Here is a 15,492-nt window from a genome sequence, read left to right as displayed (position 1 = left end):
CCATCCCTTCTAAAAGATGGGAGTGGCATTTATGATTTTCCAGCCCTCCAGAACCATTCCAGAGTCTAGTGTTTTTTGAAAGATCACTACTAATATCTCCATATAATCCTCTTCAACTACCTCTTTCAGAACACTAGGTTTTCAAAGGAACTCTAGCAAATTAGACAATTAAAAAACATTAATCCTGTCTTATGACTTTCTAAGCTCTTCCAACATCTTCCCAGTGTTAACTGTAATGTGAACTAGTATGGCTTCCTAATTTCTCTTGCTCATCTTTTGAATAAACTCTTGAATGCAGGTGCACTGCCCCTCATGAAGGTTGAAATAATAGTGTTGATTTATTTATTTTATCTTCATACACAAATTCCACGATAGTAGTGAATTTTATTTTCCATCTTACATTTTTCGACAGTAATTTGCAAATTCTACAAGGATGAATTTCTGCAACCAAAATAACTGGAATGTGTGAGTCACATGTAGTACTTATAAGTAATCTTACCTGTTCATTGTTCTTTTCATGTAACTGCTGAATCTGAATTTTCAGTGAAGCATTTTGATGCTCAAGATCCTATTTCAAAAATAATCAATGCAGTAATTTTAGATTTTGTACTACAAACAGAGTTAGCAGTGAGCAGAGGTCACAAAATTACCTGCAATTGCGTCGCATAGCTAGCAACTGCTTCTCTATTAATTGTCAACGTAGCCTTCAAGCTATTAATTTCTTCTTCTTTTGTTTCAAGTCTGCAAGTAAAATGGAAGTCAGAAAACCTATTGATTACATTTACAGGATAATTTAAAATAATTATCAAGTATACTTACATAATTTGAGATTCTTCATTCTGATGGGCTTTTATTGAATCCTAAAAATGTAATATACAATATTTGTAGAATATACATTTAAATACAATATCTTGAGGCCAGAAAATTATTCTGTAATAAACTAGAATACTGTAAAGATTACAATATCCTGGTGTTAAATTTTACTAATTTTTAAACCAAGAATCTCCACATTAACAAGCTGAATAAGATGGATTTTTAACAAACTAACAAATACACAAATCATACAGCACCAAAATAGACCCTTCAGCTTCCCATGACAATACTGACCTCAAGTATCCAATGATACCAATCTCATTTACCAGCACACGGTCTGAAGACTTCTATGCTATGGTGATCCAAGTGCCTAAAATACCTTATCAGAGTACTCAGCTACACCACCTTTCAACAACTACATTCTAAAATGACTTGGATGAGGAAGAGGAGGGATGGGTTAGTAAACTTGCTGATGATACAAAAGTTGGGGATGTTGTGGATAGTGTGGAGGGCTGTGAGAGATTACAGTGGGATATTGATAGGATGCAAAACTGGGCAGAGAAGTGGCAGATGAAGTTCAACCCAGATAAGTGTGAGGTGGTTCATTTTGGTAGGTCAAATATGATGGCAAAATACAATATTAATGGTAAGACTCTTGGCAGTGTGGAGGATCAGAGGGATCTTGGGGTCCGTGTCCACAGGACACTCAAAGCTGCTGAGCAGGCTGTCTTTGTGGTTAAGAAGGCGTACAGTGCATTGGCCTTCATCAACCATGGGACTGAGTTCAAGAGCCGTAGGTAATGTTACAGCTATATAGGACCCTGCTCAGACCCCACTTGGAGTACTGTGCTCAGTTCTGGTCACCTCACTACAGGAAGGTTGTGGAAATTATGGAAAGGATGCAGGGGAGATTTACAAGGATATTGCCTGAATTGGGGAGCATACCTTACGAGAATAGGTTGAGTGAACTTGGCCTTTTTTCCTTGGAGCGACGGAGGATGAGAGGTGACCTGATAAAAGTGTACAAGATGATGAGAGGCATTGATCATGTGGATAGTCAGAGGCTTTTTCCCAGGGCTGAAATGGTTGCCACAAGAGGACACCAGTTTAAGGTGCTTTAAAGTAGGTACAGAGGAGATGTCAGGGGTAAGTTTTACACGCAGAGAGTGGCGAGTGTGTGGAATGGGCTGCCGGCAGTGGTGGTGGACGCAGATAGGATAGGGTCTTTTAAGAGACTCCTGGATAGGTACATGGAGCTTAGAAAAATAGAGGGCTATGGGTAACCCTAGGTAATTTCTAAACTAAGTACATGTTCAGCACAGCATTATGGGCTGAAGGGCCTGTATTGTGCTGTAGGTTTCCTATGTTTCTAGATTCCTACCACCTCTGGGTGGAAAAAACTTCTTCAAATCCCTCTAGCTCCCTTATTCCTCACCTCACACCTCGGCCTTTCAACCTTTAACAGCCTTCATTACGGAGAGAAATTTCTCAGTCTCCATGCCTCTCATAGTTTTGTATACTTTCATCAAGCTTTTCCCTCAGTCTTTTCTACCCCAAGGACAACAAATCCAGTACAGAGAAATTCTGGTTAATCAGGCAGCCACTTAGTTGGGACAACTATCAAAGAACAAAAACTAACTGAGAAAATTACCAGGATTCCTTTCGTTTATTTGGGACACAATGCTGCTAATTGGGATAGAAGACGGTTGCTGAAGTTCCTAACTAGCACTAGTCACGTGCACTTGTGTGGCCGTTAAACACTACACCATGCTTAGAGCAAACAGTTTTAAAATATCATCAGTTGCGTGCATTTGCGTTCAAAAATCAGTGATTTTTGTCACTGATAGTTGGCAAAATATAAGCAGCAAGACAATTCAGAACTATTTTGTTTACTGTGGTTTCAAGTATCCAGGCTTGGCAATGCCATAAGTGACTGGGAGTGAAAATGAAACTATTTCACTACTTCAACAAGATAGAAACTACAGAGAATTTAATATATCAACAATCACCTTGAATCTTACAATAAAAATTAAGATTAGCAGGATGCAATCGTCAAAAACATTGTAGATGGCAGTCCATTATCTGCACTAGGTATCTATGCTGATTTGCTCATTTACACTCAACCAAAAGAACTCAGCAGCACACTGAATGAATTCCTCCATAGTTAACTATTAAGGAACTAACACAGTTTTATAGAATTGGTAGTGTTTTAATTTATTCTGTGTTTCTTTTAAATACATGTTACTTAATTTGTCTTTTATAGTTTAACTATTTCCATGAAACCTCAGCTAATTAGGGCAGCTGCTTAATTAGGCCAAAATATACTGGTCACAATGTGTCTCAATTAAATGAATCCACTGTACATCTATTCTACAGCATTCTTTCCTGGTAATCTCCTCTTCACCTTCACCAGTGCAATCACATTCCCTCTTATAGTGTCACAAACAAAGCTACACACAGTCCTCCACCCAGTGCCTAACAAAAAAAAAAGCTGTACCATGACTTCCATGCTCTTGTCTTTGTTCTACGCCCCACCTGGGACTCAATACTCCATTGTTAGTACTCTTGAGAAATGCACGTCAACTGACACACACTTCTGTATTCTTAATTACTAGATTTAAGTGGACATATTAAGGGTAGAGAAAATAAAGTACAAATGCAGCACTCACAACATTAATAACATTAATGAATAGATACTACTTTTGCCATTTCTGAAATAGTGAAAACTGGCAAAAAAATTTGCACTTCACTGCTACCTTTTGTTTGCAGCTCTTTCCCTTCCCTCATCCTGCCCCAATATTATAAATTTTAGCTGATTTGCACATTAATAAGTAAAATTTTAAACATATTTGGGGTACAATGTCTGATTCATACTGATTTAACTTAATATAGGTACTTCATTATTAATAGCAGCCCAGAAATATTGAACAAAGATTTACTGTATTTAAAGAAGCATATTTCAAATGAAGGCAATTCTTTAACCATTTGATTCTAAGATAGAAGATACACAATTTGTAAATATATATGCACACAATTATTTTTCTACATTAGAAACCCCATCTAGATGTGTAAAATTGAAAGTTCCTATATTGAGAAAGTGAAAAAAAGGTATTATGCTTCATAGCTTCTTCATAAAGCATAATTGGAACAGATGTTTCACAGGCTTCCCCTAGGTGCTCCATTTTCTTTCCAAATCCCAAAGGTGGGCATATTATTAGGTTAATTGGCCTCTATAAATTGTCTCTGGTGTATAGATGAATGGTAGAACCCGAGAGGCAAGGCAAATGCACAAGAATAAAATGAGGATGGGTAATGGGTGCTTGAAGGAAAGTGTGAAATGAATGGGCTGAATGGCCTATACCCATATTGGTTCTTTCTTTCTATGTATCTAAATAAACTATGAAAAAGGAATTTTATCCCTTTTATCAGTTACCTGTTCAGATTTTTGAAGTTGGTTTTCAACCTGTTTCTTGAGTAAATCATTTTCTTCTTGCAAATCCTAAAGATTTTAGCAAATAAGATATGAACCACACAAGTACACATTACTCAGCAAAGTATCATGCCTTAAGTACAGCACTTCACAGAAGCAAAAGAAAATAACATGGCATTGATCAATTAACAAAAATATCTTAATACCTTAATTCTCTGGCTATTGTATTCTAATTTGAGCAATTCCTTTTCCAACTGGTCTTCAACATTCTTGATCTTTTCATCCTTCTCAACTAGACTGGAGTAATAAAAGCAAGTTAAGAACCATACAATTTAAATTGGTTTTCTCAAATTAATTTATTAGAATACTTACTTGGCCTGGAGTTTTGCCAGCACAGATGCTGAATCCTGCTAAGGATAAAGTAAACAAAGTTAGAAGTTAATGACCTAGAACTATCACAATTCAAAATCAAATGAAATATCTTCCACGTACACCTAGAGCAGCATTATCTAAAATACCAAGACACAAATCAAGGCTACTGAAATCTCCAGATTATAACTTTCTCGCAAAGCTTATGAGTCATCCCAAAATGTGCATACAGAGAGGGGAAAAATCATGGAATAATAGAACTGATCTCTTCTATGAAGATCCCACAATGAATAATTGTCTGGATTCTGAGATAAGGAATAGTCACCTGAGTAATAGACTGTCTTAAGGATAAGAAAAAGACAAAAGCCTTAAGAACTTAAAAACTCACTATTAGTGTTTCACACCACTGCACTAGAATCTTGAAATGTGATCAACAGAAGATTTAAAATTCTTAGTGCAATAACTTATTTGCTATAGTATCTACAGAAATACCATGTTCTTCATTTGACTACAAGGGATCTAAATTAATATCAAGTAACTTTCTATGGAGAGATCACCAGAGACAGAACTGAAACTGTCAGCAAAAAAAATCATTCATCTAAATTCCAGCGAGTACAGGCCAGAAGCCATCCAATACTCTTCACACACTACACTGGTACCTTCCCATTAGGCCACAACAATAGGAATCTATAAAAAAAATCATCAAAACCTTTGTTTATACAAGAATGATGCTGTAAACTAGTGAATGTTCACCAATATAAGATTTTGGGGATTTGAGTCAAAATGACAGATGAACAAAGAAAGAGTCTGATAGATTCTACAGAAAAAGTCGTAATGAACTGTCATCAAATACCATCCACTTCTCACACCACAGATGCTGCTCAATCTGTGGTTCACGTTCAACAATTTTATTTTTATGTGAGAACAAATCAAGGCAGTCACTAAAATTGAACAAAACATACACCACAAATTTACAAGATCATGACATGCAGCCTGGCCATTAAAGTGAGAGAAATGCCTTCAGTGTATTTGTGAAAGTGAAGAAACAAAATTAATCTGAGAATGGGTTATGAGAATTTTTCATGCAGCCTACAAAATGGGGGGGGGGGGAGAGAAAGCAGAGACAAATCCTAACATCAAACTCAAGCTTTTTAGTTCGTTCCATGGTGACAGATGAAGAGAACGTGGGCATTCACAGGCCTAAGTTCAGTAACATTATAAACCTGGATTTCAAGTATAACATTACATTCATAAGTGGGTGTTGTACAATTTCAAGTTACTGATCAAATACTTACCTGGTTAATCATCTGAAACTGTAGCCGCTGATTCTCCAAATTCAAAGCATCATTTTCCTGTAGAACATTCTATTTAAGTCAAAAACATACTTTTTAGGCAAAGTTGGATTCTCCAAATTCAAAGCATCATTTTCCTGTAGAACATTCTATTTAAGTCAAAAACATACTTTTTAGGCAAAGTTTTTGAAACAAACAGAAGACTTGCATATTGTGACTATGTACCTTTGGCTGAAAATATTGAATCTCATTAATAATTAGAATTAAGTCAATTCAAAAATACTGAAGTGACAGAAATTGTTATCAGGCAAACGGTGCCAACTGAAAAATCTAATGCCCCAACTAGAATAGAAAGTCATGAACAAGTATTGTAAATAAAACTATTTGTTTTACTTCACTTGTTGTTCTAAGTTAAAGAAAAGGAATTACAGAAGTTACATTTAAATCCCAATAAAAGGTGAAAGTGATTCATTTATTTGATAAACCACAAGCTAGTTGAAAATTAAAAGAACTATAAATTTAACAAATCTTATTCAGACACTGTAGATAAATTATAAACACAAGAGATCCCGCAGATGCTGGAAATCCAGAGCAACACAGACAAAATGCTGAAGGAACTCAGCAGGTCAGGTAGCATCTATGGAAATGAATAAACAGTCAACATTTCAGGCTGAGACCCTAATCAGGACTGGAAACAAAGGGGGAAACATGCCAGAATAAGAAGGGAAAGGATGACAAGCCAGAAGGTTACACTCAGTAGTCTAATGAACACATACCAGCTAAAGCAGATACAGGTGGGGGTGGGCACTAACATCCAGGGCATCTGCTCACATCCCCAGCACACAGAGAAACAAGGGACAACAAAATTCAATGAAAAGAAAGTACATTTTCTTTCTTTAAAATTTTTTCTCTGTAGATAAAAAAAATGAAAGTCACATGATCACTATTTCTGCCATAATGTTTTGAGATTACCTGAATTCCAGCCATTTTGTTGGCAGCTGCTTCTGTACTATCTGCCAATGCAGCCTTCAACTTAGTAACTTCTTCTTCTTGTGCCTTAATTCTTGGAGCAGAAAAAGCTTAAGTCAGAGAAGCAATTATTAAACAAATGACATTTCAATATCTGAGAAAAATACTTACATTTTCTCAAGATCATCCAATTTTGGTGTTGCAGATACCTATAAGAATGAAGTCATTAACATCAGTGACAACTAATAATTCATAATTGTAACTTTACACATCTTTCTAAACTACTGCTAATATTTTTAAAAACTACATAAATAAGAACTTTATTTTTGATCAAATTAGTACACAGAGCTACACTTATTATACAAAGTTGAGAGAAACTATAGATCCTTTTCCCAAGTATCTTGTGAGAAACTCAAATACTTAAGGCATTTCGTTACCTGTTGAGCACTTTGTACTTCAGCTCTGAGCATCTCATTTTCCTTCCGCAAAGCCTTGAAGAGGAAAGCAGTAGTTTTTTTTTTAAAAACAGGCAAAACTTTCTAATCAAATTTCACTGTCATGTGCAAATATAGGAACAGAGATTATGAGAATGCATTATAGTTGCCAGAAACAGAAATTTCAAAGAAAGATTTACAGACTGAATACCTGAATAGTTCTCTCATTACTTTCTATGTTAGTTATCTGAGACTCTAAAAGATCTTCAATGGACTTTACAGCTTCACTCTTCTCTTTAATGCTATAGTGAAAGAAATGGTCATTAGCAGAAGCATAATAAATTTTGAAGAAAATTATTAATGTTCTTCAACCTAGTACTTACACTTGCTGAAGTTCTTCTACTTTGGATGCAGAAGAAATCTAAAATACATGCAAACAAGAAACAATATTATTTCATATTAAAATCATATAAATTTCACATTCTGCACATAAAATGCATGGCCAGCAATACTGATTTTCCATATAGTAGAAACATCTTTAAAAAAAAACTTCCAAAAGTGAAGAGGGGAGGCTATCTGCATAACCCCAAAATAACTATAAATCAAATACCACCACATAATAACATCTTGAATTTTAAAATTATCTTATAAAAATAGAGCAATCCAGATTAGTTAGCTCTGCATTTTCAATCCCTTCTACAACTCTCAAATTTAAAAAAATGAGGGGTGATTGGCAAGTTCATGGCCTAAAGTAGGAGTCAATTTTAGAAAACCTAGCACATTTATTTTTCAACATAGTCCCCTCCTACATTTACACACTTAGTCCAGCAGTCGTGGAGCATACAAATCTTGGACCTCCGGAAAGTGTCCAAAGATGGGTGATTGATAAGTTTGTGGCCTAAGGTAGAAGGAGACGAGTTAAACAGCTCTCGTTACATGCACATGCAGGTCAACTCTCAGTGATTATCATGCAGAAAGTTTGAAGTTAATAACTCAATGGGCTGATTGATAAGTTTGTGGCCTAAGGTAGAAGGTGAGTTATTAACTTCAAACTTTCTGCATAATCACTCAAAATGTTGACCTGCATGTGCATGTAACGAGAGCTGTATAACTCATCTCCTTCTACCTTAGGCCACAAACTTATCAATCACCCATCTATGGACACTTCCTGGAGGTCCAAGATCCGCATGTTCCACGACTGCTGGACTAAGTGTGTAAATGTAGGAGGGGACTATGTTGAAAAATACATGTGCTAGGTTTTCTATAATTGACTCTTTCTACCTTAGGCCACGAACATATCAATCACTCCTCAGATTTAATTTTCAATTATGTTGAAAAAGACCATTTCTTTCTCCTTAATTCCTTCATAATTTTTCTGCCATTGGACTAAAATCAAGTAGCATTTTTCAAAAGATTTATAATTCCTTGCTTTCCATTGTGCATGGTAAGTGTTATGCTGTCAATAAGCTGAAGAAAGACTTCACTTTTTTGGCAATTTCAAATCACCCAGAATTATCATTTCTCATTAGATTATAATTGGTAGCTTCTCATTTATTAATTGCACTGACCTCCAGGTTCCGCTAGGGCTAACAACCCAGACTGGTTAAACAAAACTGTTACGGAAACAGCAATGAAGAATCCTTTTACATCTGTGTAAAATGGTGTTCCTGGTCTCCATTCCAGATGTGCATGGTTGACTATAGTGAAAACTGAGAGGAAGCTAATGGCATGATGAACAAAGCCCTGAAACACCATGGACAGAGATGGAGGACCTTCACTGCTGCCCTAAATGCCAGCAATGTAATGGGCAGCAAGTTACAGGTGGATATAAATAAGCAATTGAGATTAATTGGGCCAATGTAATAGTTCAAAGCCACAATAAATCTGGTATGAAATAATAAAAAAAACAAATCAGCTTTAGTTTACCTGTTCAACACTTTTCACTTCAAGTTCTTGAATCTTTTGTCTTAAGCTACTATTTTCTTTATTCATGATCTTTAAAAATGGAATACCAGAAGGTTAGTCAGTTCATGGCTAAAGCTTAGAAATTTCTGACTGTGTATTCTATGTTCACCAAGTACCCTGTTATATGAGTCACCAAGTTATACAGCATGGAAACAGGCCCTACAGCCTGATTGGTCCATGATGCCCGATCCAAGCCAGTCCTTTTTTGCCTGCATTTGGCCCATACACTTCTAAACCATTCCAATCCACATACCAATCTAACGGTCTTTTAGAAGTTGTTAATGCAGCCACCTCAGCCACTTCCTCTGGCAGCCGATTCCACATAGATACCACTTTGTGTAAAAAATTTGCTCAAGTTCCTCCTAAATCTTTCACCTCTTACCTTAAACCTATGCATTCTCGTTTTAGATTCATCAACCTTGGCAAACAGACCGAGTATATTCATAGAGACAAGGAACATAGAAAACTACTACACAGAAACAGGGCCCATTGGCTCATCTAGTGTGTGCCGAACTATTAATCTGTACAGTCCCATCAACCTGCAAACTAACCATAGCCCTCTCAACCATGTACCTATACAAATTTCTCTTAAATGTTGAAAATGAACCCACATCCACTTCCACTAGCAGTTGATTTCACACTCTTGCCACTCTGAGGGAAGTAGTTGACCTTCATGCTCCCTTTAAACATTTCACCTTTCAACCTTAAACCATGACTTCTTGTTCTAGTCTCACCCACACCAATGGAAAAGAAATCTGTTTGCATTTACCTATCTATACCCCTCATAATTTTGTACCCTCCATCAAATCTCCCTTCATAATTCATGCTCTAGGGAATAAAGTCCTAACCCTGGAAACATCCTTATCAATTTCTGCTGCACTCTTTGAATCACTGACATCTTGCCTGTAGGTAGGTGAGCAAAACTGCACAGTACTCCAAATTATGCCTCACGTCTTATAAAATTTCAACATGACATTCCAACTTCTGCACTCAATACTTTGACTTATGAAAGCCAACAAGCCAAAAGTTTTCTTTATGACACTATCTCTGACACCACTATCAAGGAATTAAAGGATCTGAATTCCCAGATCCCTCTGTTCTACTGCACTCCTCAGTGCCTTGCTACTCACCATGCAAGTCCTACCCTTGTCTGTCTTCACAAAGTGCAACACCTCACACTGTCTGCATTGAGTTCCACCTGCCACTTTTCAGCCCATTTTTTCAACTGGTCCAGATCCTGCTGCAAACTTTGATAGCATTTCTCACAGTCCACTACAACCCCAATCTTAGTGCTATTGGCAAATTTGCTGTTCCAGTTTAGCACATCATCATCCAGATCATTAATATAGATTACGAACATCAACCCAGCATTGATCCCTGCAACACACAATTAGTCACAGGCCTCCAATGAGAGGCAACTAGCTACTACCACACTCTGACTGCTCTCCTGAAGTCTATGTTTAATCGAACTTACCACCTCACCTTAAATGCCAAGTGATTGAACCATCTTGACCAACCTCCTATGCGGGACCTCATCCAAGGTCAAGCTAAAGTCTATGTAGACAACATTCACTACCTTGCCTTCATCAGCTTTCCTGGTAACCTCCTCCAGAAACTATCAGATTGGTTAGACATGACCAAAGCAATGTTGACTATCCCGAATCAGTATCTTTCTATCCAAATACTTATATATCCAGTCCCTAAAAATACCTACCAATAACTTTCCCACAGCTGATGTCAGGCTGATAATTTCCTGGTTTACACTTACAGCCTTTCTTAAACAACAGAACAACATTATCCTCCAGCACCTCACTCATGGCTAAGGACATTTTAAATATCTCTGCTAGGGCCCCTACAATTCCGCTCTTGCCTCCCACAGGGTTCATCTTAAACACCTTGTCAGGTCCTGGGGATTTATCCATCCTCATTTGCCTCAAGACTGCAAACACCTCCTCCTCTGTAATCTGTAAACAGTCCATGACCTCACAGCTGCTTTGCCTCATTTCTAAAGATTCTGTCCATCATCCAAGTAAATACAGATGCAAAAATAAAATCTATTCAAGATCTCTCCCATCTCTTTCAGCTCCACACATAGATGAGTGCTCTGTTCTTTCAGAGGACCAATTTTGTCCCTTCCCATCTTTTTGTTCTTACTCTAGCTGTAGAAGCCCTTGGATAGAAGTCTGTTAGAGCAAACATATGTCTTCTTTTAGCCCTCCTGATTTCCTTCTTAAGTGTTCTCATGCATTTCTTATATCCTTCAAGTACCATATTCCTACCTACCTAGACCTGCTAGCCACAGCCTTCTTTTTCTTAACCAGGACTTCAATATCTCTCAAAAACTAAGGTTCTGCTAAACCTGTTATCCTAGTCTTTTATTCTGGCAGGAACTTTCAAACACTGTATTCTCAAAATTTCACTTTTGAAGGCCTTCCCTTACCAAGCACACATTTGCCTGAAAAGTACCTAGACTTGCCAGATTCTTTCTGTTACTATGAAAATTGCCCTTTCTCAAATTTAGAATCTCAGCCAGTGGACCAGACCTGTCCTTCTCAATAATTATATTGAAACTAATGGCATGATCATGAGCTGTAGTGTACCCCTACCTGTCCAGTCTCATTCCCCCATAGGAGACTTAGCAATAGATGCAAATAATCCACCTTATCTATATCCCTCATAATTGTATATACCTCTTAGTCTCCGACACTAAGGAATAAAATTCTAGCCTGACTAGTTATTAATTAGAATTATTTGCATAAATGTCTTTCTATGGTTATGCTAGTGATTATGTTACTGGGCTAGGAATATAGAGACAAGTTCAGCAGTACATAGAGTCACAGTTATACAGCACAAACTTGGGCCCTTGCGTCCAGACCCCACTTTACCTACACTAATCCCACTTCCTCAGGTTCATAGTTTTTGGTGCCTTGGTGATTCAAATAGGTGTCAAGAAGCTTTTTAAATATCACAAGCAAATCTGCCTCCACCCCTTCAGGGAGCACATGCCAAATTCCAAACAGTTTATATACAAAATTCCACTTCAGGTACACTCAAACTATGCTCTCGTCTTTGACAACCCACCAAGGGAAAATTAATTTTTTACTTTCCACTCTATCGCCCTCATCAATTTATATACAACTTGTTGCTCAGCTTCCTCAGAGGAAAAACAAACCTAAACTATCCATTCTCTCAGACTACTACATAGCTTCAATTTAGAAAATATATTGGCAAATCTTCTCCACACCCATGCCAGCACAAACACATCCTTTCTTGACAAAAATCTAGAAGAAAGCAATTACAAATTAAAGATGTCTTACAATTATTTTTGTGGTAGATGTTTGGCATACCTCAATTTCTTCCTTTTTTTCAGCCACCTGAATAAGTCCAGATTCCAATAGTTCTTCAACTGTTTTTATTTTTTCATCCCGTTCCTGAAGACTTATTTAAAAAAGAAAAGCATATCAAGCACATGAAAGTGCAATGGTATAGCACTAGATTAAACAAAGTGATAAAGGTGACTCACCATTTTTGCATCTGTTCTACGTTGCATAAAGCTGAAGCCTATGTGCAAAAGAAACAAACATCTAAACATGTTAAAGTAGTAAGGAGCACCTTCTTACAAAGAATATGAAAAATATTTTCTAAGTATTCTTGTTCCTTTAAACCATATTTGAGAGTCTTCTCAGCAATATCTTTTGCTAGACAGTTTTGAGCTACAACTGCTTTGAAAAAACTTACATAGAAAAATAGGAAGTTAAAAGATTAAATCAAATCACAATTTTCAAGTAGACACCAAGTTAGAGCACTGAAGTACCAAGATATACTAGATCTTTTTCCCTAGAAGTATTAAATGTTATAACCATAATGAGATGAGGTATTATCCATACTGGGTGCCCTCAATCATCTGCATATGAATGACATTTGACAGTGTTTTGTTTTTATAATTCATGATAATGTATGAATTCTCAAAAGAAAATCTGTGGAAAATGTTGTTACCAAATATAATTACCAGACTAGTGTCAATTGAATTGCATTTGTTCAGTTGAATTTTCAAAAGTATTAGCACAACTTGAATGTTAAAAACCTTTAAACCAAAAAAGAAAAAGCCAGAAACTTTCACTATGTCAAGCAGCGTCTGAAGAAAGAGAAAATCAACTCTTCAATTCCGAGATCCTTTATCACACAGCAAGTCACCCAAGTTGCTACAACTTGTTCAGATGGAAGGTACAGTGCTGCTCCTCAATCTGCAGTGTTTACCATGATACAAGAGGCATAAATAGATAGGTTAGAGTGAAACAGAGAACTAGCATGGTAGGCAACCAGAATATTGGGGTCACCACAAAGGAGTCGCTTAAGTTGCATTTGTTTTTTCTCGACGCATTAAAGATAAACATTGTGAGCACTAAATGCAATGGATTAAATTGGAAGAAATGCAAGCAAATTACTCCTTCACCTGGAAGGACGATTTGATGCCGAGAAGAGGCAACTCAAATATTGTGACTTGTATGGGATGGTGAGAATACTATGACATTGTAATAGGATACAAATAGATTGAATGACTTAGTCAAAGCATGATAAATGGGGCTTAATGTCAGAATCAGAATGTTTACATTTGTTATCACTAACGAAGAGAAATTTGCTGTTTTGCAACAGCAGAGTGCAATACAAAAATAATACAACAGGATACAAATTAAATTAGTGCAAAAAGAGAGCAAAATGGTGAGGTAGTATTCATGGGTTCACTGAATGTTCAGAAATCTGATGGCAGAAGGTAAGAAGCTGTTCCTAAAACATAGAAAATGTGGGAAAGTTTGAAGTCATGCACTTTGGTACAAGAAAAAGGCAGATTATCTAAGGGAGTAAGAATGCAAAGTACAGATCAATCTGTGTGTCCTTTTGTATGAATCACAAGTTAATAAACAGGTACAGAAAATAGTTAAGGCAGCTAAACATATAATGGTAAAATGGTTGGAATTTATAAATTGCGAGTTTGTTATAAAATGAGTCAGTTTAGAAGCAGCACACAGCCAAGTACACACCAGCAAGCCAGCCAGTGAGATGAACCCCATGTTCCATTGTTTGCCTCAAAGCTGTCTATGTACAGACAGTTCAAGTGCTTATCAATGCACTTCTTAAAATGTTGTGTCTCTGCCTCCACCATCTTCGCTGGTAGTGCATTCCAAGTACTCGCCACTCTCTTGTTGAGGAAGTTACTCCCCGGATGCACTCTTGATCTCTAACCTAAAGTGACGTTTTGTCTCAGACAGAAATCAAATTATTCCTTGGGGAACTGAGTGCTGTGATCAACAATAAGTGGTGTACCCTGCCACCCTCTTTATAATCACTCGGGACTTGAACCATACAAGCTTGAAGAATTTGCTGCTTGACTATTAAGATGTTCACTTCAACCCCAGAGCACCAAATGCACTCAGTCATGGCTATAATCAGCAGCAGGAGTGCCCACTGCTCCAACCCTTGCCCACACATTTGGCAAATCCAAACACCTTGCTGTGCCTCTTCTTCCTGTGTACAAGCAGAGACCGAAGAAAGTGGCGCTAGGTGTGAGGACTATAATAAGCTCATCAAGGAAGGCAAAGGGACAAATACAGAAGGACTGTTTCAAATTGGTGGACAGGACCACGTTCAAGGATTTCTCAGCAGACCTGAGTGAACATGGGGAAATAATAACTAACTTCATAAAGAACTGAGAGGACAAGTGTATACCCTCAAAAATATATGGAGTCTTATCCAAGCAGAAGGCCTAAATGAACCAGGAAATTAGCAATCTGAAGGCTAGATCTATGGCATTTAGGACAATCCACAGTGATCAAGTTCAGGTATGACTTCAGGAAGGTTATTGCAAACATGTACAGACAACTGCAGACTAGACTGGAGTCATAGATGATGCTCAACAACTGTTACAGGTCCTGCATCTATCACTTCGTAACTTGAAAATGGGTAGCATAAATAGCAGCAACGCCTCACTCCCACACAAATCAATGGTGTTTATGTACACTTTGAAAGGGAAAATAAACTACACTCCTGTAAGATCCCATCCCCACCCCACAAAGCTTCTGATGGTCTTGTGATCTCAGTCTCCAAGGCTGACAGAGTATCCATCAAGAGGGCAACCCATGAGCAGTGTCCAGATTAGATATACCTACATCAGCGTTCAATACTATCAACACCTCCAAATTTATCAGCAAGTTCCAAAACCTGG

General features: G+C 37.2%; 1 protein-coding gene across 6 annotated transcripts in view; it reads right to left on the bottom strand.

Annotated features, from left to right (window-relative positions):
* ktn1 (kinectin 1) overlaps positions 1 to 15,492 on the bottom strand; it is a 184,956-nt gene that overhangs the window by 41,215 nt on the left and 128,249 nt on the right. For 5 of the 6 annotated variants that reach the window (XM_073039890.1, XM_073039887.1, XM_073039893.1 and 2 more), the window contains 15 exons: positions 12,796 to 12,833; positions 12,620 to 12,710; positions 9,234 to 9,302; positions 7,691 to 7,728; positions 7,519 to 7,609; positions 7,311 to 7,364; positions 7,045 to 7,082; positions 6,877 to 6,967; positions 5,908 to 5,976; positions 4,616 to 4,653; positions 4,450 to 4,540; positions 4,247 to 4,312; positions 820 to 860; positions 651 to 741; positions 500 to 568 (listed from right to left, as the gene is read on the bottom strand). In XM_073039890.1, the coding sequence (XP_072895991.1) occupies positions 500 to 568; positions 651 to 741; positions 820 to 860; positions 4,247 to 4,312; positions 4,450 to 4,540; positions 4,616 to 4,653; positions 5,908 to 5,976; positions 6,877 to 6,967; positions 7,045 to 7,082; positions 7,311 to 7,364; positions 7,519 to 7,609; positions 7,691 to 7,728; positions 9,234 to 9,302; positions 12,620 to 12,710; positions 12,796 to 12,833 (975 nt within the window). The remainder of the gene's footprint in view (positions 1 to 499; positions 569 to 650; positions 742 to 819; positions 861 to 4,246; positions 4,313 to 4,449; positions 4,541 to 4,615; positions 4,654 to 5,907; positions 5,977 to 6,876; positions 6,968 to 7,044; positions 7,083 to 7,310; positions 7,365 to 7,518; positions 7,610 to 7,690; positions 7,729 to 9,233; positions 9,303 to 12,619; positions 12,711 to 12,795; positions 12,834 to 15,492) is intronic. The other variant, XM_073039892.1, reaches the window with a different exon arrangement.

Source organism: Hemitrygon akajei, chromosome 3 (assembly GCF_048418815.1).
Source record: "Hemitrygon akajei chromosome 3, sHemAka1.3, whole genome shotgun sequence".
NCBI lineage: Eukaryota > Metazoa > Chordata > Chondrichthyes > Myliobatiformes > Dasyatidae > Hemitrygon > Hemitrygon akajei.
Note: the sequence above shows the minus strand (reverse complement) of the source record. Positions and strands in the feature narration are given on the sequence as shown.